The 25491-nt window shown below is 51.9% G+C and overlaps 2 protein-coding genes across 6 annotated transcripts in view; one reads left to right on the plus strand and one right to left on the minus strand.

The window, feature by feature from the left end:
• The window catches only part of LOC117335480, a 35475-nt gene extending 28741 nt beyond the window's left edge, over positions 1-6734 (minus strand). For all 5 annotated transcript variants that reach the window (XR_004534414.1, XR_004534413.1, XR_004534412.1 and 2 more), the window contains exons 1-2: positions 6587-6734; positions 475-1856 (exon numbers count right to left, since the gene is read on the minus strand). Coding sequence is in view for 1 of the 5 variants with exons in the window: in XM_033895505.1 (XP_033751396.1) it covers positions 475-1856; positions 6587-6629 (1425 nt within the window). In the remaining 4 variants the exon portion in view is untranslated. The remainder of the gene's footprint in view (positions 1-474; positions 1857-6586) is intronic.
• Positions 6735-10631: 3897 nt separating this feature from the next.
• On the plus strand, positions 10632-20638 carry LOC117336663 (filaggrin-like). The gene is made up of 4 exons (XM_033897271.1): positions 10632-10680; positions 11447-15626; positions 15694-16757; positions 16851-20638. Exons 1-4 carry the CDS (start codon positions 10632-10634, stop codon positions 20636-20638), a joined length of 9081 nt encoding a protein of 3026 aa, XP_033753162.1.
• Positions 20639-25491: the final 4853 nt, after the last annotated feature.

A 25491-nucleotide genomic window follows, 5' to 3' on the forward strand; every position in this document is an offset into this window, starting at 1 on the left:
CAAAAACCTTACATAGAACAGTTTAAGACCACTTAATTTCCCCCTTTGTCCCGTAGACTAATTAAGACCTTTCTTGGGCCCAATGCCCATACCACTTTCCGTTCTTGGGGCCCCGCTGTTGATTAGACCAAGGGAGAGACTTTGACATAGAAAATTTTTTCCCGGGAAGAGGAACTTGGATATGAGGGAGCTGTGCCACTACTTGCTAAGGGGAAGTGCTGCTCACACGGTTGTCTTTTGGTTAATTTGTTTGGGGATTATGATGCAAATTGTACGAATCTGTCGATGGGATAAACTCAATGCTGCTGCCTGTGTCTCACCTGATCAGCTGGATGGCTGATGACCATTTTAGTACCCACTAAACTACAGTTTAGCTTACAACAATGGTCATCATCCATATTAACTTACAACAATAGTCATTACATACATTTACATAGAGACAGACCTAAAGTTACCACATTATAGATTCCTTACCTTGGTTTTTCCCGTTAGCACTAGTTTGACCTTTTCTTCCAGGCACATACCACAAGTCACATGACCTTGTAGGCACCGTGACGACTTGAGACCCATAAGAGAGACTTGACAATACGAACATTTTTCCCAGCCGAAGCATGAACTTTGCGACTTTGATGAGGGAACAGCTGATGAAGCACCACCTTTCCGCAGTGAAGGACAGCTGAACTGCCTCATACAGCGTTGCTGCTTCTTTGGGGGTAACTGCTTGTTTATAGAGTTACTGAATGCAAGGTCGTCCACCGACATACTTGTCGATGGAGAAGAAGTGTCTGACTTTGGTGTAGAGGATACATGTATATGACTGGCATTGACCTTGTCCTTGACGTGAACTTGACTCAAGCGGAGATTGGGGTCTGTCGAGGCAGAGGAGTTTAGTATGGATGAGATTGAAAAATTGTTTGATGACTGTGTGGAAGTGTTCATACACTTGTAGGGCGGATGTGTGGGATCCAGTATCTTGGAGATACTCAGTGTGCCTGGCCCACTTCCTCCCGGGTAGGACAGTGAACTTTGTGCTGATGGACACGATGGTGTGTCATTCAAAAAGTCCAAGTCTTTTTTGAGAGTGTCCCAGATATCCCCTGATGTCTCCTCGTCCTTGCCTTTGGACGTGGACTGAAGATCCTTTGGACGTGACAAGACAGGAGCCACCTTAGGTATCAATCCATCCTTGGTTTTAGTTCCCACATGTATAAAAGATTCCAGTTTTTCAGTTTTAAAATGAGGTATATGTGGTTTAATGTCCATGTCTGCTACATGTGGCGAGGGCACAGATAGAACACATCCCTGCCCAGCTGTTGGGATGTTGGTATCCGAGGAACTGACTACCGCCATGGTAACATCAGAGCTGTCCAGGACATCCATTGAGGTGACACCATTGCTAGTGAGACTGCTGTCCTGTAGGGGCTGCATAAGGCTATCCCCAGTACTGCCGCTGTTCAGCCTACAGCCAAGGTCTCCCCTGTCCACACCCTTACTGCTACCTGATACCAGGCTCTGTATGACATCGCTGTCCTCATCTAGGTCATCGATAGCACTACTGTCATCATCAGAATCATCACTTGGCTCACTGATATCACTGAAATCACTTGGCCCTTTTTTAGATGACAGATCCAGAGGCGAGTTGAGGTCACGGTCCTCTATTGTCAAGGTCATACCCAGAGAACTGGATATGCTCATGCTGCGGTTTGATACGGAGGGTACCACATGGCCACATCCTGTATGCTGTTCATCACATTTCGGAGTGACCAGTGTGGTTGTGGATTGTGATACAAATATCACGTCCAAGTCCTCATTCTTTTCTTCATGAATAAACTCCACATCACTATCATCTTCATCTTCTGTAATAAAACAGAATTATATATATGAATTAATAAGCTGACAAAGCTAACAGTGTTGGAAATGAATAAGGGTGGAAGCTATGAAGGAAACATCTATGTCCTAACAGAGAAAGCTTTTGTTCCCTTATTACCTTTATTCTGACATTGAATTTAAATATTAATTTTTTTCATTACTTAATTATTTATGGTAAAAAGGAGGACAGGAATTAATGGGATATAGGGTGGGGGTTGGGTGTTACGTGAAATGAAATGTGCTACTGATATGAGTGGGCAGAACAGGAATGTGCTACTGATATGAGTGGGCAGAACAGGAAATGTGTTACTGATATTAGTGGAGAGAACAGGAAATGTGCTATTGATATTAGTGGAGAGAACAGGAAATGTGCTATTGATATTAGTGGAGAGAACAGGAAATGTGCTATTGATATTAGTGGAGAGAACAGGAAATGTGCTATTGATATTAGTTCGGAGAGAACAGGAAATGTGCTACTGATATTAGTGGGGAGAGAACAGGAAATGTGTTACTGATATTAGTGGAGAGAACAGGAAATGTGCTATTGATATTAGCAGAGAGAACAGGAAATGTGCTATTGATATTAGTGGGCACAACAGGAAATGTGCTATTGATATTAGTGTGGAGAGAACAGGAAATGTGCTACTGATATTAGTTCGGAGAGAACAGGAAATGTGCTACTGATATTAGTGGGGAGAGAACAGGAAATGTGTTACTGATATTAGTGGAGAGAACAGGAAATGTGCTATTGATATTAGTGGAGAGAACAGGAAATGTGCTATTGATATTAGTGGGGACAGAACAGGAAATGTGCTACTGATATTAGTGGGCACAACAGGAAATGTGCTATTTATATTAGTGGGGAGAGAACAGGAAATGTGCTACTGATATTAGTTCGGAGAGAACAGGAAATGTGCTACTGATATTAGTGGGGAGAGAACAGGAAATGTGCTACTGATATTAGTGGGTAGAGAACAGGAAATGTGCTACTGATATTAGTGGGCAGAACAGGAAATGTGCTACTGATATCAGTTCGGAGAGAACAGGAAATGTGCTACTGATATTAGTGGGTAGAGAACAGGAAATCTGCTAATGATATTAGTGGGTAGAACAGGAAATGTGTTACTGATATTAATGGGGAGAGAACAGGAAATGTGCTACTGATATTGGTGGGGAGAGAACAGGAAATGTGTTACTGATATTAGTGGGGAGAAACAGGAAATGTGCTACTGATATTAGTGGGCAGAACAGGAAATGTGCTACTGATATTGGTGGGGAGAGAACAGGAAATGTGTTACTGATATTAGTGGGAGAGAACAGGAAATGTGCTACTGATATTAGTGGGCAGAACAGGAAATGTGTTACTGATATTAGTGGGGAGAAACAGGAAATGTGCTACTGATATTAGTGGGTAGAGAACAGGAAATGTGTTACTGATATTAGTGGGTAGAGAACAGGAAATGTTCTACTGATATTAGTGGGGAGAAACAGGAAATGTGCTACTGATATTAGTGGGGAGAGAACAGGAAATGTGCTACTGATATTAGTGGGGAAAGAACAGGAAATGTGCTACTGATATTATTGTGTAGAGAACAGGAAATGTGCTACTAATATTAGTGGGGAGAACAGGAAATGTGCTAATGATATTAGTGGGGAGAGAACAGGAAATGTGCTACTGATATTAGTGGGCAGAACAGGAAATGCATGTGCTACTGATATCAGTGGGGAGAGAACAGGAAATGTGCTACTAATATTAGTGGGTAGAGAACAGGAAATGTGCTACTGATATTAGTGGGGAGAGAACAGGAAATGTGTTACTGATATTAGTGGGTAGAGAACAGGAAATGTGCTACTGATATTAGTGGGGAGAAACAGGAAATGTGCTACTGATATTGGTGGGGAGAGAACAAGAAATGTGTTACTGATATTAGTGGAGAGAGAACAGGAAATGTGCTACTGATATTGGTGGGGAGAGAACAAGAAATGTGTTACTGATATTAGTGGAGAGAGAACAGGAAATGTGTTACTGATATTAGTGGGTAGAGAACAGGAAATGTGTTACTGATATTAGTGGGGAGAAACAGGAAATGTGCTACTGATATTAGAGGGCAGAACAGGAAATGTGTTACTGATATTAGTGGGGAGAGAACAGGAAATGTGTTACTGACATTAGTGGAGAGAGACAGGAAATGTGTTACTGATATTAGTGGGTAGAGAACAGGAAATGTGTTACTGATATTAGTGGGGAGAAACAGGAAATGTGTTACTGATATTAGTGGAGAGAGAACAGGAAATGTGTTACTGATATTAGTGGGGAGAAACAGGAAATGTGTTACTGATATTAGTGGAGAGAGAACAGGAAATGTGTTACTGATATTAGTGGAGAGAGAACAGGAAATGTGTTACTGATATTAGTGGGGAGAAACAGGAAATGTGCTACTGATATTAGTGGGCAGAACAGGAAATGTGTTACTGATATTAGTGGGGAGAGAACAGGAAATGTGCTACTGATATTAGTGGAGAGAGAACAGGAAATGTGCTACTGATATCAGTGGGGAGAAACAGGAAATGTGCTACTGATATTAGTGGGTAGAGAACAGAAAATGTGTTACTGATATTAGTGGGGAGAGAACAGGAAATGTGCTACTGATATTAGTGGGAGAGAACAGGAAATGTGCTACTGATATCAGTGGGGAGAGAACAGGAAATGTGTTACTGATATTAGTGGGGAGAGAACAGAAATGTGCTACTGATATTAGTGGGTAGAGAACAGGAAATGTGTTACTGATATTAGTGGGGAGAGAACAGAAATGTGTTACTGATATTAGTGGGGAGAGAACAGAAATGTGCTACTGATATTAGTGGGGAGAGAACAGGAAATGTGTTACTGATATTAGTGGGCAGAAACAGAAAATGTGCTACTTATATTAGTGGGTAGAGAACAGGAAATGTGCTACTCAAATTAGTGTGGAGAAACAGAAAATGTGCTACTTATATTAGTGGGTAGAGAACAGGAAATGTGCTACTGATAGTAGTGGGGAGAGAACAGGAAATGTGCTACTGATAGTAGTGGGTAGAGAACAGGAAATGTGTTACTGATATTAGTGGGTAGAGAACAGGAAATTTGTTACTGATATTAGTGGGGAGAGAACAGGAAATGTGCTACTGATATCAGTGGAGAGAGAACAGGAAATGTGCTACTGATAGTAGTGGGGAGAGAACAGGAAATGTGCTACTAATATTAGTGGGGAGAGAACAGGAAACAGGTAATTACAATTAACAAGGAAAAAGGAATGACTACACGGTGTATTGAAATGAAAAGACTTACATGGATTGGAACAGAAAAAGTGTACAAGAAATGACAAATGGCACAAAGAACACTTCACATATTATTTTTTGTTGTTTCTGAGCATTTTGGTAATGTATACGTAGGAACCCTTTGATCACCAGCCTTGTGTCCTAGTACTAGACCACTATGCATCCACACAAAAAAAATAAAAAGGTATGTAACTGATGTTACCTACACGATCAAACCAATGACTTTACCAACAATTTACATTATTGTCTCTTTCAACAAACAAGTTGATCTTAATGACAAACGATACTATTTTGAATATAATGTACATAAATAATTGCCATGTTTCTGAGCATTTTGGTAATGTATACGTAGCAACCCTTTGATCATGATCACCAGCCTTGTGTCCTAGTACTAGACCACTATGCATCCACAAAAAAAAAATAAAAAGGTATGTAACTGATGTTACCTACACGATCAAACCAATGACTTTACCAACAATTTACATTATTGTCTCTTTCAACAAACAAGTTGATCTTAATGACAAACGATACTATTTTGAATATAATGTACATAAATAATTGCCATGAGTATATCCCCCCCCCCCCCCCCCCCCCCCCCCCCCCATTTCTTCATAAACAATCATTCTGGCTCGAACTGGCCACACCACACACCAAAAGAAAAAGAAAACAAATATGTAACGTTAGAAATACATCTGTACCTGTAACTAGAACAATTAGAGCAATTACCATTACGGATTTTATCAACTTTAATGAAACTTAAATCTACACAAGCTTACGCATATTACAAACTGAACTGTTATATTTACATTTGGTTCCATTTACATGTGTATATTATAATATTATAGGATTACTTGGAACTTCATCAGTCATTATAACCCTTCAAACTTCCGCTAGCAGCACAATATTACAAGTGAACAATTAATTTACTTCGAGGAATTTCCAGACCAAAACTACGGTTAGCATTGTGTAGTAATACGGGGAAACACTAGGGAATTAAGTGACAGTCATAGGTGACTTTATTTTTATTGATGTCGTACTTGTTATAAATCATCAATTTCTCAAAAATACCCAGATATCTCTCTAGTCTGATATTCTATTGTAAGAATTCTGAGAATGATCTACGAGTACATTAATTAACCAAAATATCGCTTTCATTTTCTAATGTCTATCGATTGTAAAATGTGGCACCGAATTACAAATATCGTTATTCACAATTATTCTGATGATATAAACACGACTGAGTGTTCGACAGGACTAAATAAAGGTAAATGGGTGGGTACGACTTAATATCTTAGACAGCTGAGTCAGGAGCAACCTGTAACACCCTCAACATAAACACACAGCCAACAACAAGTTTACCCCCGATTTGCCACAAACAATGACATTATATGTAACCTACCATCAGAATTTATGAGAATTGGTGTATCGGGTGAGGAATTCATCGTGTCCCCAACATTTGATTCCGTCCCGTCTACACCTAAAACGCTGTCAAAAGTCCACACTCCTCGTCCGATTCATTCTGCCATTTTCTTGACATCGAGCTGGTACAAAACAGGAAGTGATCGTACGCCGTCACGTGATCATGTAATGTAGGTTCGCAGAACTTTGCTTGAGCAAATAGATGATATGAACACCGACAATACTTACGCATAACTCAGTACTATGTGCTAGAAATAATGTTACCAATAAATCATATAAAAAGTAATATTATCCAATTAACCAATTTTATCATTTTACTACATTTTCCACATACAAACATAACTGTTAGGTGTGTTCGTTTAAAATACATAAAGGATTCCCAAGATTAGATGTCAGAAAATATTCATTCACGCAGATGATATAAGGAATAGTCTCCCATTTGATGTTGTAAATGCCATATCAATTAAACAATTCGAATATAAACTTGTTGAACATTGGAAAAATCAGCCACAATAGTACTGTTTCAAAGAGAAAATCAAGCTCACGGTGAACTGAACAATTATTTATTATTTCAATAACTTTATTACGAGCTAACAAACAAAGGATGTAAATTCTGTACATATTTTTATGTATGCTGTCAAAATAAATCTATGTATGATCTCTGTGTCATAGTAACTAAATGATCAAGTTTTATTTATCGTAACGACAATGGTCATTATATATGGAAATTATATTTTCACAAACAATTCAATATTTTAAACTATATAAAATATCTTATATGATTAATAATATATCTTATATAATTTGGTTAAGTACTTGATCAACATTGCTCCAAGAATAAATCACAACTTGGCTAGCCATAAATCCATTACATCAATGAGAATATTCCATTTGGCTTTGATCTATTGTTGTTGAGTATATTTTCGAACATCAAAAAATACTATCTGCTTGTAAGATGTTGAATGCTTTATTTCACCCAATGCGACTTTTAGATATTACACCTACTTGGTGCCATGGTGATATTGAAATGAACCCTGGTCCCAATAGATCCGATTTAAGTGTGCTTCGTTTGAATACTAGATTCTACAAATATTATGAACAACTTATTTGAACTTGATAGTATTTAACTACAGATTTTGATAGTTTGTTTTTACCTTATCGATTGGAAAATCTTCAAATAAAAAAATAAAGGTAATAAATATGAAAAGGCAAACTTTTTATAGTAATCTCGATCCAAACTTTTGATAGATCAAGGAATTCTATATTCCTCGATTCTTTAGAAAAATGCTTAAAATCTTTATGACTAAACAAAAATATATTTGTATATATATATATATGAAATAGCTTATAGTGACCAATAATAATCCCAGGTACTTAATGATAACTTTTCTTCCATTTCTACTATTGATGATTCTAACGTAAACTTACCAGAATTTGTTACGAAATGTGCGAATTATTCCAGTCATATTGTTGTCAGCGTAGACGGCGTTTATAGAGTTGTGTCTATGCTTGGTATAAGAAAAAGCAATGGGTCACGAAAAAATAGTCATCGGATGAAGTTTATTCGTGCGTTGTGCTTTGTGAACTTTCGACAAAGTTTGGTTATAAATGATTGTTATTCAAACTCCGCCAGTATGGAATTCAGGGAAACCTACTGGCATGGTTGTCTAGTATGTGGCGCCGTTTTACTATTTATTCCCAGTTGGTGATATCACCTATTCAAATAGGTGATATCACCAATTCATTTTTCAAATAAGTGATATCACCCATTCGAATAGGTCATATCACTTCATGAAACGAATAGGTGATATCACCTATTCGAATAGGTGATATCACTTATAAAATTCTTAAGTGATATCACCTATTCGAATGAGTGATATCACCTATTCGAATAGGTGATATCACTTATAAAATTTGGAAAACTTTATGCTCCCCAATTCCATCAAGTGTAACATGTCTTATTTGGGAGCAGTCGTTTGTATTGATTCTAAAGTGATATCACTTATTCGAATAGGTGATATCACTTATGAAATTTTATAAGTGATATCACCAATTCGAATAGGTGATATCACTTTTAAAATTTCATAAGTGATATCACCTATTCGAATAGGTGATATCACTCATTCGAATAGGTGATATCACTTAATGAAACGAATAGGTGATATCACCAATTCGAATAGGTGATATCACTTAAGAATATTTTTAAGTGATATCACCTATTCGAATAGGTGATATCACCTATTCGAATGAGTGATATCACCTATTCGAATTGGTGATATCACCTATTCGAATTGGTGATATCACCTATTCGTTTCATTAAGTGATATCACCAATTCGAATTGGTGATATCACGTATTTGAAAAATGAATTGGTGATATCACCTATTCGAATAGGTGATATCACTGATTGAATAGGTGATATCACCTATTCGAATAGGTGATATCACCAAATGGGAATAAATAGTAAAACGGCGCCCCATAGGTATCACCTATTCGAATTGGTGATATCACCTATTCGTTTCAATAAGTGATATCACCTATTCGAATGAGTGATATCACCTATTCGAATGGGTGATATCGCTTAATGAAACGAATAGGTGATATCACTCATTCGAATAGGTGATATCACTTAAAAAAGTTCTTAAGTGATATCACCTATTCGAATAGGTGATATCACTCATTTGAATAGGTGATATCACCAAATGGGAATTAATAGTAAAACGGCGCCCCATAGTCTAGTTATTTACGGAAATGTTACTGCTTATTTGAACTATTTATCTGCTGGCAAGCCGCAAGGAACAGTCCTCGAAGAGCGATAGGCCTAATGCGCCACGAGAAGAGCGATAGGCCTAATGTGCCACGAGAAGAGCGACAGGCCTAATGCGCCACGAGAAGAGCGACAGGCCTAATGCGCCACGAGAAGAGCGACATTGAGCCATTCGAAGAGCGACGGTGCGCCTGGTCGAAATCGGTCACCACAAATGATGACTTATTAGGACATTTTTTACGCTGTCAAAAATTGTGTGTGTGTGTGTTGTATCTTTGTTGTTTTGTTTGTTTTTTTAGGAGTTCGGGGGGGGGGGGGGGGGGGGGGGGGTTAAAATCTTCTCGGTACCCAACGTGCCTCTTGCAAAGCATTGTAACCTGCAAATGCCGCGATTCTCTAAACACCACGAGCTGTAGATATTGAATGATGTCAGGAATCCGCGTCATTTCATTTAAAGTGTTGAATTAAACCTGCATTGTCCAAACATATGCTGGGAGGGGGTGAGGGTTGGGTGCGCTTTTCGTGATTCAAGATAAATTGCATGTATACTTTTTAAAATTACTTGTTGAATCTATTCAGGTTGCAGTACTACTAATTTGGGGCTAGATATCTAATTATCCAACATACGCAATACTTCCCCTCTTTATACACATTATATTTCAGCACTCTCTCCGTAAACACCAGTAATCATTCTCGTTTTTTATATAATTGACATTTCATAGTTATCAGTCGTCAAACCTATAACATACACGAGATGAAGATCGAGATACATAGCATATCTTATTATCATTTGTTACATGGTACGCTGAAGTGTATCGATTTCTGCTTCTGAGCGGTACACCTTAAATATATATATATTAATCAAAAAAAGTGAAACGGATGATATCGGTCGGACACTTTTAATACATTTTAAACGTGGTTGGTCGATTTCGAAAATGGTACACATTTTTTTTCAATACACATTTAATTACAAAAGTGGATAAAAGTGTACCTGCCACCAGTGAAAATATTTCCTTTGGAGACCGCAAAATGAGGCCTATTCATTTCTAAAAAAAAACCCAACACTTCCAGTAATTTTATTTCACTATTAAATCACTAAAGTTTCACCAAAACAAAAATTTTAATCGCTGATTTATTATACTTTTAACATTATTATAATTCGGGGGGGGGGGGGGGGTTAACAACACCATGAAGGCATTGCTCTCCGGTAGTCGCTCCTAACAACACGTCTCTGTCCATCTTGCTACGTACTGGACATCATGGTTATGTTACAGCCGCCACGTACTTGGCAGTCACTAGCAGGTTTCCGTAGGTTTGATCTCTATGGTACACACGCGGACCTACGTTTTTTTGTGACGTAGGCCCGCGCCTACCCCCATGTGGTTAAAAGGTGGAATAATAAGTGTACCGTTTCATATTAAGTTTGAATCGGGTTTCGTAAATATGATTATGTGTACGACTTAATGTATTCGGGGTGTTCAGCACACGCGATTCTTCTCTAGCTGTACATATTCATTCTTTGCGATTTCTGATTAATATTGGCTTTTAGTCTTAACTCTCCCAAGACTTTATACAAACTACTGCCATACCTAGTAAACCTGTTTCACAATCACGCGACTCTTCATACTAGGCGTGGGTTTACGACAGAGAACAAAACTCTCCAACAACTACCTAAATGTTTTACGTGATTTTACTTGAAGGGATTCAGATTTTTTTTCTCAATATGCTAAAGTATCAATGGATTGTTGACAACATCCGTGACTTTAGAGAGATGTGGGTTGGTGAAAACTAGTTAAGTTTTGGGTCGTCACTTGGATATCACTATTTGGTTTCTGTATGCACATTGGAGTGGGATAACATGTCAGGAGGCGCAACTGGGAGGGGCAAGGGAGAAGGAAAAACGGGTGGGCAGGAACAATGTGAACGGATGGAAGCGCGAGGGACACGACCAGGGCCCAGGCGGACGCTCGGGACACGACCAGGCCCAGCCGGGACACGCGGGGACACGACAAGGCCCCAGTGCGGACACGCGGGACACAACCATGACCAAGGCGGACACGCGGGACACGACCAGGGCCCAGGCCGGTACGCGCGGGAGACGACCAGGCCCCAGGCGTACACAGCGGGACACGACCAGGGCCCAGGCCCGGACACGCGGGGACGCGACCAGGGCCCAGGCGGACGCGCTGTGACACGACCAGGGCCCAGCCGGACACCCGGGACACGACCAGGGGCCAGCGGACACGCGGGACACGACCAGGGCCCAGGCGGACGCGCGGGACACAACCAGGACCAAGGCGGACACGCGGGACACGACCAGGGCCCAGGCGGGACACCCGGGGACACGACCAGGCCCAGCCGGACGCGCGGGAGACGACCAGGCCCCAGGCGGACACGCGGGACACGACGAGGGCCCAGGCGGACGCGCGGGACACGACGAGGGCCCAGGCGGACACGCGGGACACGACCAGGGCCCAGGCGGACACGCGGGACACGACGAGGGCCCAGGCGGACGCGCGGGACACAACCAGGGCCCAGGCGGACACGCGGGACACGACCAGGGCCCAGGCGGACGCGCGGGACACGACGAGGGCCCAGGCGGACACGCGGGACACGACGAGGGCCCAGGCGGACACGCGGACACGACCATGGCCAGGCGGACTCGCGGGACACGACCAGGGCCCAGGCGGACACGCGGGACACGACCAGGCCCCAGGCGGACGCGCGGGACACGACCAGGGCCCAGGCGGACGCGCGGGACACGACCCAGGGCCCAGGCGGACACGCGGGACACGACCAGGCCCAGGCGGACGCGCGGGACACGACCAGGGCCCAGGCGACACCCGGGACACGACCAGGGCCCAGGGCGGACACGCGGGACACGACCAGGGCCCAGGGGACACGCGGGACACGACCAGGCCCCAGGCGGACGAGCGGGACACAACCAGGACCAAGGCGGACACGCGGGACACGACCAGGGCCCAGGCGGACACCCGGGACACGACCAGGGCCCAGGCGGACGCGCGGGACACAACCAGGGCCCAGGCTGACGCGCGGGACACGACCAGCGCCAGGCCGGACACCCGGGACACAACCAGGACCAAGGCGGACACGCGGGACACGACCAGGGCCCAGGCGGACGCGCGGGAGACGACCAGGCCCCAGGCGGACACGCGGGACACAACGAGGGCCCAGGCGGGCGCGCGGGACACGACCAGGGCCCAGGCGGACACGCGGGACACGAACCAGGGCCCAGGCGGACGCGCGGGACACGACCAGGGCCCAGGCGGACGCGCGGGACACAACCAGGGCCCAGGCGGACGCGCGGGACACAACCATGGGCCCAGGCGGACGCGCGGGACACAACCAGGGCCCAGGGGGACGCGCGGGACACGACCAGGGCCCAGGCGGACACCCGGGACCACGACGAGGCCCAGGCGGACACGCGGGACACGGACCAGGGCCCAGGCGGACGCGCGGGACACGACCAGGGCCCAGGCGGACCACGCGGGACACGACCAGGGGCCAGCCGGACACGCGGGACACGACCAGGGCCCAGGCGGACGCGCGGGACACGACCCAGGCCCCAGGCGGACGCGCGGGACACGACCAGGCCCAAGCGGACGCGCGGGACACGACCAGGCCCCAGGCGGACGGCGGGACACGACCAGGGCCCAGGCGGACGAGCGGACACGACCAGGGCCCAGGCGGACACCCGGGACCACGACCAGGGCCCAGGCGTACACCCGGGACACGACCAGGCCCCAGGCCGGACACCCGGGACACGACCAGTGCCCAGTCGGACACCCGGGACACGACCATTCCCCAGGCGTACACCCTGGACACAGCTTATGGGCCAGGCACCAGGGACGCGCGGTACACGACCAGGCCCAGGCGGACACGCGGGACACGACCAGGGGCCAGCCGGACACGCGGGACACGACCAGGGCCCAGGCGGACACCCGGGACACGACCAGGGGCCAGCCGACACGCGGTGACACGACCAGGGCCCAGGCGGACACCCCGGGACACGTACGAGGGCCCAGGCGGACACGCGGGACACGACCAGGGCCCAGGCGGACGCGCGGGACACGACCAGGGCCCAGGCGGACACGCGGGACACGACCAGGGGCCAGCCGGACACGCGGGAAACGACCAGGGCCCAGGCGGAAGCGCGGGACACGACCAGGCCCCAGGCGGACGCGCTGGGACACGACCAGGGCCCAGGCGGACGCGCGGACACGACAGGGGCCCCAGGCGGACACCCCGGGACATCGGACCAGGGCCCAGGCGGACACCCGGGACCGACCAGGCCCCAGGCGGACACCCGGGACACGACCATGGCCCAGGCGGACGAGCGGACACGACCAGGGGCCAGCCGGACACGCGGGGACACGACCAGGGCCCAGGGACGCGCGGGACAAGACAGGCCCCAGGCGGACGCGGGACAAGACCAGGGCCCAGCCGGACACGCGGGACGCGACCAGGCGCCAGGCGGACGCGCGGGACACGACCAGGCCCCAGGCGGACACGCGGGACGCGACCAGGCCCAAGCGGACGCGCGGGACACGGACCAGGCCCCAGGCGGACGCGCGGGACACGACCAGGTCCCAGGCGGACGAGCGGGACACGACCAGGGCCCAGGCGGACACCGGGACACGACAGGGGCCAGGCGGACACCCGGGACACGACCAGTGCCCAGGCGGACACCCCGGGACACTACCAGGCCCAGTGCTTACACCCGGTACACAGCGAGGGGCCAGGCGGACGCGCGGGACACGACCAGGGCCCAGGCGGACACGCGGGACACGACCAGGGCCCAGCCGGACACGCGGGACACGAACCAGGGCCCAGGCTGACACCCGGGAAACGACCAGGACCAGCCGGACACCCGGGGACACGACCAGGCCCCAGGCGGACACCCGGGACACGACCAGGGACCAGGGCGGACACGCGGGACACCAACCAGGGCCCAGGCGGACACGCGGGACACAACCAGGCCCCAGGCGGGACACGCGGGACACGACCAGGGGCCAGGCGGACACGCGGGACACGACCAGGGCCCAGGCGGACACGCGGGACACAACCAGGCCCAGGCGGACACGCGGGACACAACCAGCCCCAGGCGGGACACGCGGGACACGACCAGGGGCCAGGCGGACACGCGGGACACGACCAGGGCCCAGGCGGACACGCGGGACACAACCAGGGCCCAGGCTGGACACGGGGACACAACCAGGGCCCAGGGCGGACACGCGGGACACAACCAGGGCCCAGGCGGACACGCGGGACACGACCAGGGCCCAGGCGGACACGCGGGACACGACCAGGCCCCAGGCGGACACGCGGGACACAACCAGGGACCAGGCGGACGCGCGGGGACACGACCAGGGGCCCAGCCGGACACGCGGGACACGACCAGGCCCCAGGCGGACGCGCGGGACACGACCAGGGCCCAGGCGGACACGCGGGACACGACCAGGGCCCAGGCGGACGCGCGGGACACAACCAGGGCCCAGCCGGACGCGCGGGACACAACCAGGGCCCCAGGCGGACACGCGGGACACGACCAGGGCCCAGGCGGACACGCGGGACACGACCAGGACCCAGGCGGACGCGCGGGACACGACCAGGACCAGGCAGGACACCCGGGACACGACCAGGGCCAGGCCGGACACCGGGACACGACCAGGGCCAGGCGGACACCCGGGACACGACCAGGGCCCAGGCGGACACCCGGGACACGACCAGGGCCCAGGCGGACACGCGGGACACAACCAGGACAAGGCGTACACGCGGGACACGACCAGGGCCCAGGCGGACACCCGGGACACGACCAGGCCCCAGGCGGACACGCGGGACACGACCAGGGCCCAGGCGGACACCCGGGACACGACCAGGCCCCAGGCGGACACGCGGGACACGACCAGGGCCAGGCCGGACACGCGGGACACGACCAGGCCCCAGGCGACACGCGGGACACGACCAGGGCCCATGGCGGACACCCGGGACACGACCAGGGCCCAGGCGGACACGCGGGACACAAACCAGGGCCCAGGCGGACACCCGGGACAGACCAGGCCCCAGGCGGACACGCGGGACACGACCAGGGCCCAGGCGGACACGCGGGACACGACCAGGGCCCAGCCGGACACGCGGGACACGACCAGGGACCAGGCGGACACCCGGACACAACGAGGGGCCCGGCGGACACGCGGACGCGACCAGGGCCAGGCGGACACCCGGGACACGACGTAGGGGCCAGGCGGACACGGCGGGGACACGACCAGGGCCCAGGCGGACACCCGGGTACACGACCAGGGCCCAGGCGGACGCGCGGGACACGACCAGGGCCCAGGCGGACACCCGGGACACAACGAGGGGCCAGGCGGACACGCGGACGCGACCAGGGCCCAAGCGGACACCCGGGACACGACCAGGCCCCAGGCGGACACCCGGGACACGACCAGGCCCCAGGCGGACACGCGGGACACGACCAGGCCCAGGCGGACACGCGGGACACGACGAGGGCCCAGGCGGACGCGCGGGACACGACCAGGGCCCAGGCGGACACGCGGGACACAAACCAGGGCCCAGGCGGACAACCGTGACACAACCAGGGACCAGCCGGACACGCGGGACGCGACCAGGGCCCAGGCGGACACGCGGGACACGACCAGGGACCAGCCGGACACCGGGACACGACCAGGCCCCAGGCGGACGCGCGGGTGACACGACCAGGGCCCAGGCGGACACGCGGACACGACGAGGGCCCAGGCGGACACGCGGGACACGACCAGGGCCCAGGCGGACACGCGGACACGAGAGGCCCAGGCGGACACGCGGGACACGACCAGGGACCAGGCGGACGCGCGGGACACGACCAGGGCCCAGCCGGACACGCGGGACACGACCAGGCCCCAGGCGGACACCCCGGGACACGACCAGGCCCCAGGCGGACACCGGACGCGACCAGGGTCCGGGACAGCGGACACAACCAGGCCCAGCGGACACCCGGACAACCAGGCCCTCAGGGACGCGGGATCAGACCGGCCAGGTGTACACGACGGGACAAGACCAGGCCCAGGGACCCGCACACGACAGGCCCCAGGCGACACGCGGGACACGACCAGGCCATCGGACACCAGGTGACCGACAGTGCCCAGGGACACGCAGGGACACGAGATGGGCCAGGGACCAAGACAGGGCCAGCCGACACCGGGACCGACAGGCCAGGGACGCGGGCACACCGGTGCAGCGGGGACGACACGCGAGGCCCAGGACGCGGACAAACGAAAGGCCAGCCGGACACGCTGGACGACCAGGCTCCTGCTTGACGCTCGGGACTAGACAGGCCACTGAACGGGACACGACGAGGACCAGGCGTACAGCGGTACACGCCAGGGGATCAGACGCACACACGAGCCCAGCGGACGCAGGGACACTGACCAGGGCCAGCCGATAGCGCGGATACATAGGCCCAGGTCGACGCGGGTACACGAACCAGGGCCCGCGGACACGCGGGCACTACAGAGTGGCTCATGCGACTGCGTCTACAAGACACAGGGGAACAGCCCGGGCGGGGCACGACGAGGGGCCCGCGGACGCGCGGGGGCACGACCCCGGGCAGCAGCGGACACGACCCGGGGCCCCGGCGAAGGGGGAAAAGACCCGGCCCCCGGGGGAGCGCGGGGGAGACCAGGGGACGCGGACACGACCAGGGCCCGCCGGGCGGCGGGGCCCGACCAGGGCCCAGCCGGGGCACCCGGGGCACGACCAGGGAAACCCGGGGGGGGCCGGGGGGACAACCAGACCCGGCGGGCGCCCGGGACAAACCAGGACCCGCCGGGGGACGCGGGACACGACCAGGGCCCGGGGAGCGCGGGACAGACCCGGCCCAGCCGGGAAACCCGGGACACGACCAGGGGCCCCGCCGGACACGCGGGGACAGACCGGGGCCAGTGCGGACACGCGGGACACGACCAGTGGACCAGGCGGACGCGCGGGACACGACCATGGCCAGGCCGGACACGCGGGGACACGACCAGGGCCCAGCTCGGACACGCGGGACACGACCAGGGCCCAGGCGGACACGCGGGACACGACCAGGGACCAGTGCGGACGCGCGGGACACGACCAGGGCCCAGGCGGACACGCGGGACACGACCCAGGGCCCAGCCGGACACGGCGGACACGACCAGGGCCCAGGCGGACACGCGGGACACGACCAGGGACCAGGCGGACGCGCGGGACACGACCAGGGCCAGGCCGGACACGCGGGACACGACCAGGGCCCAGGCGGACGCGCGGGACACGGACCAGGGCCCAGGCGGACGCGCGGGAACACGACCAGGGACCAGGCGGACACGCGGGACACGACCAGGGACCAGGCGGACGCGCGGGACACGACCAGGGCCAGGCCGGACACGCGGGACACGACCAGGGCCAGCCGGACACGCGGGACACGACCAGGGCCCAGGCGGACACGCGGGACACGACCAGGGACCAGGCGGACGCGCGGGACAGGACCAGGGCCAGGCGGACAGCGGGACACGACCAGGGCCCAGGCGGACGCGCGGTGACACTGACCAGGGCCCAGGCGGACGCGCGGGACACGACCCAGGACCAGGCGGACACGCGGGACACGACCAGGGACCAGGCGGACGCGCGGGACAAGACCAGGGACCAGGCGGACACGCGGGGACACGGACAAGGGCCAGGCCGGACACGCGGGGACACGACAGGGACCAGGCGGACGCGCGGGACACGACAGGGCCAGGGCCGGACACGCTGGGACACGACCAGGGACCAGGCGGACGCGCGGGACACGACCAGGGCACAGCCGGACACGCGGGACACGACAGGGCCAGGCCGGACGCGCGGGACACGACAGGCCCAGGCGGACGCGCGGGTACACGACCAGGGACCAGGCGGACGCGCGGGACACGACCAGGGACCAGGCGGACGCGCGGGACACGACCAGGGACCAGGGCGGACGCGCGGGACACGACCAGGGACAGGCGGACGCGCGGGACACGACCAGGGACCAGGGCGGACGCGCGGGACAGACCAGGGCCCAGCCGGACACGCGGGACACGACCAGGCCCCCGGGGGACGGCGGGACAGCCAGGGCCGGCCGGACCGGGGACACGACCAGGCCCCCCGGCGGACACGCGGGACAACCAGGGACCAGGCGGACGCGCGGGACAGACCCGGGCCAGGGGGACGGCCGGGACACGACCGGGAAAACCCGGCGGGCGGCGGGACACGACCAGGGCCGCCGGGCCGCGGGAAAAGACAGGCCCCGGCGGAACGCGGACAGACCAGGGCCAGGCGGGGCCGGGGGACAGACCAGGGCCCCGCCGGACCGCGGGAAAAACCAGGGCCCAGGGAAGCGGGACAGACCCGGGCCCGGCGGGCGGACACGAAGGCCGGGGGACGCGGGGGACACGACCGGCCAGGGGGACAGCGGAAGACGGGCCCGGGGCCGGGCACGCGGGGGCCGCCGGGCCCCCCGGGGGCGCGCGGGGAAAGAAGGGCCGGGGACGCGCGGGGCACGACCCGGGGCCAGCCGGACCACCCCGGGCAAGCCGGAGGGCCCGGAGGGGCGCCGGGACACCCAGGGCCAGGCCGACACGGCAGACAGGCCAGCCGACACCCGGGGGCCGACCGGCCCCAGGCGGGCCGCGGGACCGCGGGGGCCAGGGGGCCCCGGGACACGACCAGGGGCCCGGCGGACCCACACAACCCCCAAGCCGGGCGCGGGGAAAGACAACCAGCGGACGCGCACAAACCAGGGCCAGGCACACGCACCACAGGGGCCACCGACGCGGGGACACACAGGCCAGGGGGAACCGGCACACGGGCCGGCGGGGGCGGACACGACCAGGCCCCGCCGGACACGCGGGACCGACCAGGGGCCCCCCGGCGGGGGACCGACCAGGGCCCGCCGGACCGGGGGGACCGACCCGGGCCCCGGGACACCGGGGCCGACCCGGGGCCCCCGCGAAAGGGCCGGGACACGACCAGGGCCCCGGCGGGAAACCGGGACACGACCCGGGGGCCCCCGCCGGGCCGGGGGAACGACCAGGGCCAGGCGGGCCCGCGGGACGCGACCAGGGCCCAGGCGGACGCGCGGACACGACCCAGGGCCCAGCCGGACGCGCGGGACACGACCAGGGCCCAGGCAGACACCCGGGACACGACCAGGGCCCAGCCGGACGCGCGGGACACGACCAGGGCCCAGGCTGACACGCGGGACACGACCAGGGCCCAGGCAGACACGCGGGACACGACCCAGGGACCAGGCGGACGCGCGGGAGACGACCAGGGACCAGGCGGACGCGCGGGACACGACCAGGGCCCAGGCAGACACGCGGGACACGACCAGGGCCCAGCCGGACACGCGGGACACGACCAGGGCCCAGGCGGACACGCGGGACACGACCAGGGCCCAGGCAGACACGCGGGACACGACCAGGGCCCAGCCGGTACACGCGGGACACGACCAGGGCCCAGGCGTGACACGCGGGACACGACCAGGCCCAGGCGGACACGCGGGACACGACCAGGGCCCAGGCAGACACGCGGGACACGACCAGGGCCCAGCCGGACACGCGGGACACGACCAGTGCCCAGGCTGACACTGCGGGCACACCCCCCAGGCGACCGCGGGACAGACCAGGCCCCGGCAACGCGGGACACACCCGGCCCGGCAACACCGGGGCACGACAGGGGGAGGCACCGGGGGGCACGGGGCCAGGGCCCCGGCGGGCACGGGGCAGACCCGGGGCCCCGCGACCCGGGACACGACCAGGGGCCCCGCCGGACCGGGGGACACGACCAGGGCCCCGGGGGACCGCGGACAGACCAGGGCCAGGCAAAACGCGGGACACGACCCGGGGCCCCGGCGGACCGCGGGGAAAAGACCGGGCCCCCGGCGGAAAGCGGGACACGACAGGGCCCGGCGGACCGCGGGACAGACCCGGGCCCACCACACGCGGGAACGACGGGGCCCAGCCGGGGAACGGGGACAACGACCAGGCCCAGCCCGGGCACGCGGGACACACACCGGCCACCACACCAGGGCCCGGGGAACGCGGGGCACGACCGGGCCCCGCGGACCGCGGGACAACCGGGGCCCCGCCGGACACGCGGGGACACGACCAGGGCCCCAGCGGACACGCGGGACACGACAAGGGCCAGCCGGACAACGGGGACACGACCAGGCCCAGCCGGACACGCGGAAGACCGGGACCAGGCGTGAAGCGCGGGACAGACCAGGGACCAGCTGACGCGCTGGGACACTCCATGGACCATTCTGACTCGCGTGACACGGACCAGTGACAGGCGTGACACGCTGGACACGACCAGTGCCCCAGGCAGACACCCGTACACGACCAGGGCCAGTAGTACTCTCTGGACACTACATTTCCCCATGCTTACTCTATTACACTACTATTACCATTCTTACACTCGGACACGAACCAAGTTACATTCTACCCCTTTACACTACCATTTACCATTCTTACTCTCTTTACACTACCATTTCCCATTCTTACACTCTTTACACTACCATTCCCCATTCTTACTCTCTTTACACTACCATTTCCCATTTCCGTCTTCATTCTCCTGTGGTGAGAACCTTATTTCCAAGATAGGTGATCGGTGTCATAATGTAAGTACACCTGACTAGGGTTGTAGATGAAACTGGTGAGAATGACTTAAGTTTGGTTTCCAGATTTTCCAACAGACTATTTACATCTGACTTGCCTTTGTTTTCTTAATGTAATTGAAGAGCTTATTAGAACCTGTGAGAGATACCTAGCATAGTCTCGTCACCCATACTTTGTAGATATATTGACGATGTGTTATCTTTAAATAACAAAAATCTTATTTGACCTTGTAGATCGTAAAGAACTAGAAATCAAGGACACTACAGTCACCCTTCAACATCAGCTTCTTTAAAAACCTTCAAAGCATGTTATCAAATTCTGCATGTCTGGATTTTCCATATTACCTGTAAGCTGGCTCATTTAACTTTTATTTTGTTTTTTGTACGAGATTGTCTATTACAGGTTCAACTTCTATATCAAACTGATGGAGAATCCCATCACAATATACAATGTACTGTACTAAAAAAACATAAGGAAACTCACTTTATAGTAACCATCTAATTAAAACCGCCCTACTTTAATCATTGATCTGTAAACAATACTTGCTATCGTTATTTCTCATACTTCATATGTAGGTTCCCCTTCACGGATCCCTAGTTGTGTCCATCAAATTTTGAAGCTGACAGGGAAATTGAAATGGCCGACATGCAGCCATCTTGGATTTTGACAGTTGAAGTTTAAGCTTTATCCTTGAGAAGTAATTGAAGGATTTATATGAAACTTGGTATAAATTCCTCTTCGTCCCTTTAAGTTGTGCTTATTCAGTTTTGAGTATGATTTGATAAACAAAATGGTGGACAGGAAGCCACCTTAGATTTTGACAGTTTATACTTGTTATCATTGTAATGCTAGAAGTACTGAAGTATATTTCTCAAACTGGCTATGTAAGGTACACTCAGTTCCCTGTTATGTCCATTTGATTTCAAGTCTGATGAGAGAAACATGATGGCTGACAGGTGGCAATATTTGAATTTATTAACGCTAGTCCTTATTTCTTTTAAAAGCTCTTCATGGGTAATCTCCGATTACATCAATTAATTTTGAAGGTTCCACTTGCTTTCAAATGATAAAAAAGGAAAGATGAGAAAAGGAGAGAAAGGTCAGTCTTACATAGACCCAATAAATATCATTCAATGATGGGTGTCAAGATCCCTTGGGGATCTCGCGTCTTATAATGTGGCTTAAAAGGATCATTGTATAGACTAGATATAGGGACATTGTATAGACTAGATATAGGGATATTGTATAGACTAGATATAGGGACATTGTATAGACCAGATATAGGGACATTGTATAGACCAGATATAGGGACATTGAGTAGACCAGATATAGGGACATCGTATAGACCAAGTATGGAAACATTGTATAGACCAGATATAGGGACATTGTATAGACCAGATAGGGAAACATTGTATAGACCAGATATAGGAACATTGTATGGACCAGATATAGGAACATTGTATAGATCAGATGTAGGAACATTGTATAGACCAGATATAGGGACATTGTATAGACCAGATAGGGAAACATTGTATAGACCAGATAGGGAAACATTGTATAGACCAGATATAGGGACATTGTATAGACCAAATATAGGGACATTGTATAGACCAGATACAGGGACATTGTGTAGACCAGATATAGGGACATTGTATAGACCAGATATGGAAACATTGTATAGACCAGATATAGGAACATTGTATAGACCAGATATAGGGACATTGTATAGACAAGATATAGGGACATTGTATAGACCAGATATAGGGACATTGTATAGACCAGATATAGGGACATTGTATAGACCAGATATAGGGACATTGTATAGACCAGATACAGGGACATTGTGTAGACCAGATATAGGGACATTGTATAGACCAGATATGGAAACATTGTATAGACCAGATATAGGAACATTGTATAGACCAGATATAGGGACATTGTATAGACAAGATATAGGGACATTGTATAGACCAGATATAGGGACATTGTATAGACCAGATATAGGGACATTGTATAGACCAGATAGGGAAACATTGTATAGACCAAATATAGGAACATTGTATAGACCAGATATAGGAACATTGTATAGACCAGATATAGGGACATTGTATAGACAAGATATAGGGACATTGTGTAGAGCAGATATAGGGAGATTGAGTAGACCAGATATAGGGACATTGTATAGATCAGATATAGGGACATTGTATAGACCATATATAGGGACATTGTATAGACCAGATAAAGGGACATTGTATAGACCAGATATAGGGACATTGTATAGACCAGATATAGGGACATTGTATAGACCAGATATTGAAACATTGTACAGACCAGATATTGAAACATTGTATAGACCAGATATAGGGACATTGTATAGACCAGATATAGGAACATTGTATAGACCAGATATAGGGACATTGTATAGACCAGATATGGAAACATTGTATAGACCAGATATAGGAACATTGTATAGACCAGATATAGGGACATTGTATAGACCAGATATAGGAACATTGTATAGACCATATATAGGGACATTGTATAGACCAAATACAGGAACATTGTATAGACCAGATATAGGGACATTGTATAGACCAGATAGGGAAACATTGTATAGACCAAATATAGGAACATTGTATAGACCAGATATAGGAACATTGTATAGACCAGATATGGAAACATTGTATAGACCAGATATAGGAACATTGTATAGACCAGATATAGGGACATTGTATAGACAAGATATGGAAACATTGTATAGACCAGATATAGGAACATTGTATAGACCAGATATAGGGACATTGTATAGACCAGATATAGGGACATTGTATAGACCAGATATAGGGACATTGTATAGACCAAATATAGGGACATTGTATAGACCAGATATGGAAACATTGTATAGACCAGATATAGGAACATTGTATAGACCAGATATAGGGACATTGTATAGACCAGATATAGGGACATTGTATAGACCATATATAGGGACATTGTATAGACAAGATATAGGGACATTGTATAGACCAGATATAGGGACATTGTATAGACCAGATATAGGGACATTGTATAGACCAGATATAGGGACATTGTATAGACCATATATAGGGACATTGTATAGACCAGATATAGGGACATTGTATAGACCAGATATAGGGACATTGTATAGATCAGATATAGGGACATTGTATAGACCAGATATAGGGACATTGTATAGACCATATATAGGGACATTGTATAGACCAGATATAGGGACATTGTATAGACCAGATATAGGAACATTGTATAGACCATATATAGGGACATTGTATAGACCAGATATAGGGACATTGTATAGACCAGATATAGGGACATTGTATAGACAAGATATAGGGACATTGTATAGATCAGATATAGGGACATTGTATAGATCAGATATAGGGACATTGTATAGACCAGATATAGGGACATTGTATAGACCAGATATAGGGACATTGTATAGACCAGATATAGGGACATTGTATGGACCAGATATAGGGACATTGTATAGACCAGATATAGGGACATTGTATAGACCAGATATGGAAACATTGTATAGACCAGATATAGGAACATTGTATAGACCATATATAGGGACATTGTATAGACCAGATATAGGGACATTGAATAGACCAGATATAGGGACATTGTATAGACCAGATATAGGGACATTGAATAGACCAGATATAGGGACATTGTATAGACCATATATAGGGACATTGTATAGACCAGATATAGGGACATTGTATAGACCAGATATAGGGACATTGAATAGACCAGATATAGGGACATTGTATAGACCAGATATAGGGACATTGAATAGACCAGATATAGGGACATTGTATAGACCAGATATAGGGACATTGTATAGACCAGATATAGGGACATTGAATAGACCAGATATAGGGACATTGTATAGACTAGATATAGGGATATTGTATAGACTAGATATAGGGACATTGTATAGACCAGATATAGGGACATTGAATAGACCAGATATAGGGACATTGTATAGACCAGATATAGGGACATTGTATAGACCAGATATAGGAACATTGTATAGATCAGATGTAGGAACATTGTATAGACCAGATATAGGGACATTGTATAGACCAGATATAGGGACATTGTATAGACCAGATATAGGGACATTGTATAGACCAGATATAGGGACATTGTATAGACCAGATATAGGGACATTGTATAGACCAAACAGGGAAACATTGTATAGACCAGATATAGGGACATTGTATAGACCAGATATAGGGACATTGAATAGACCAGATATAGGGACATTGTATAGACCATATATAGGGACATTGTATAGACCAGATATAGGGACATTGTATAGACCAGATATAGGGACATTGAATAGACCAGATATAGGGACATTGTATAGACCAGTCATAAATTACAGTAACACTAC

Source organism: Pecten maximus, chromosome 10 (genome assembly GCF_902652985.1).
Source record: "Pecten maximus chromosome 10, xPecMax1.1, whole genome shotgun sequence".
NCBI lineage: Eukaryota > Metazoa > Mollusca > Bivalvia > Pectinida > Pectinidae > Pecten > Pecten maximus.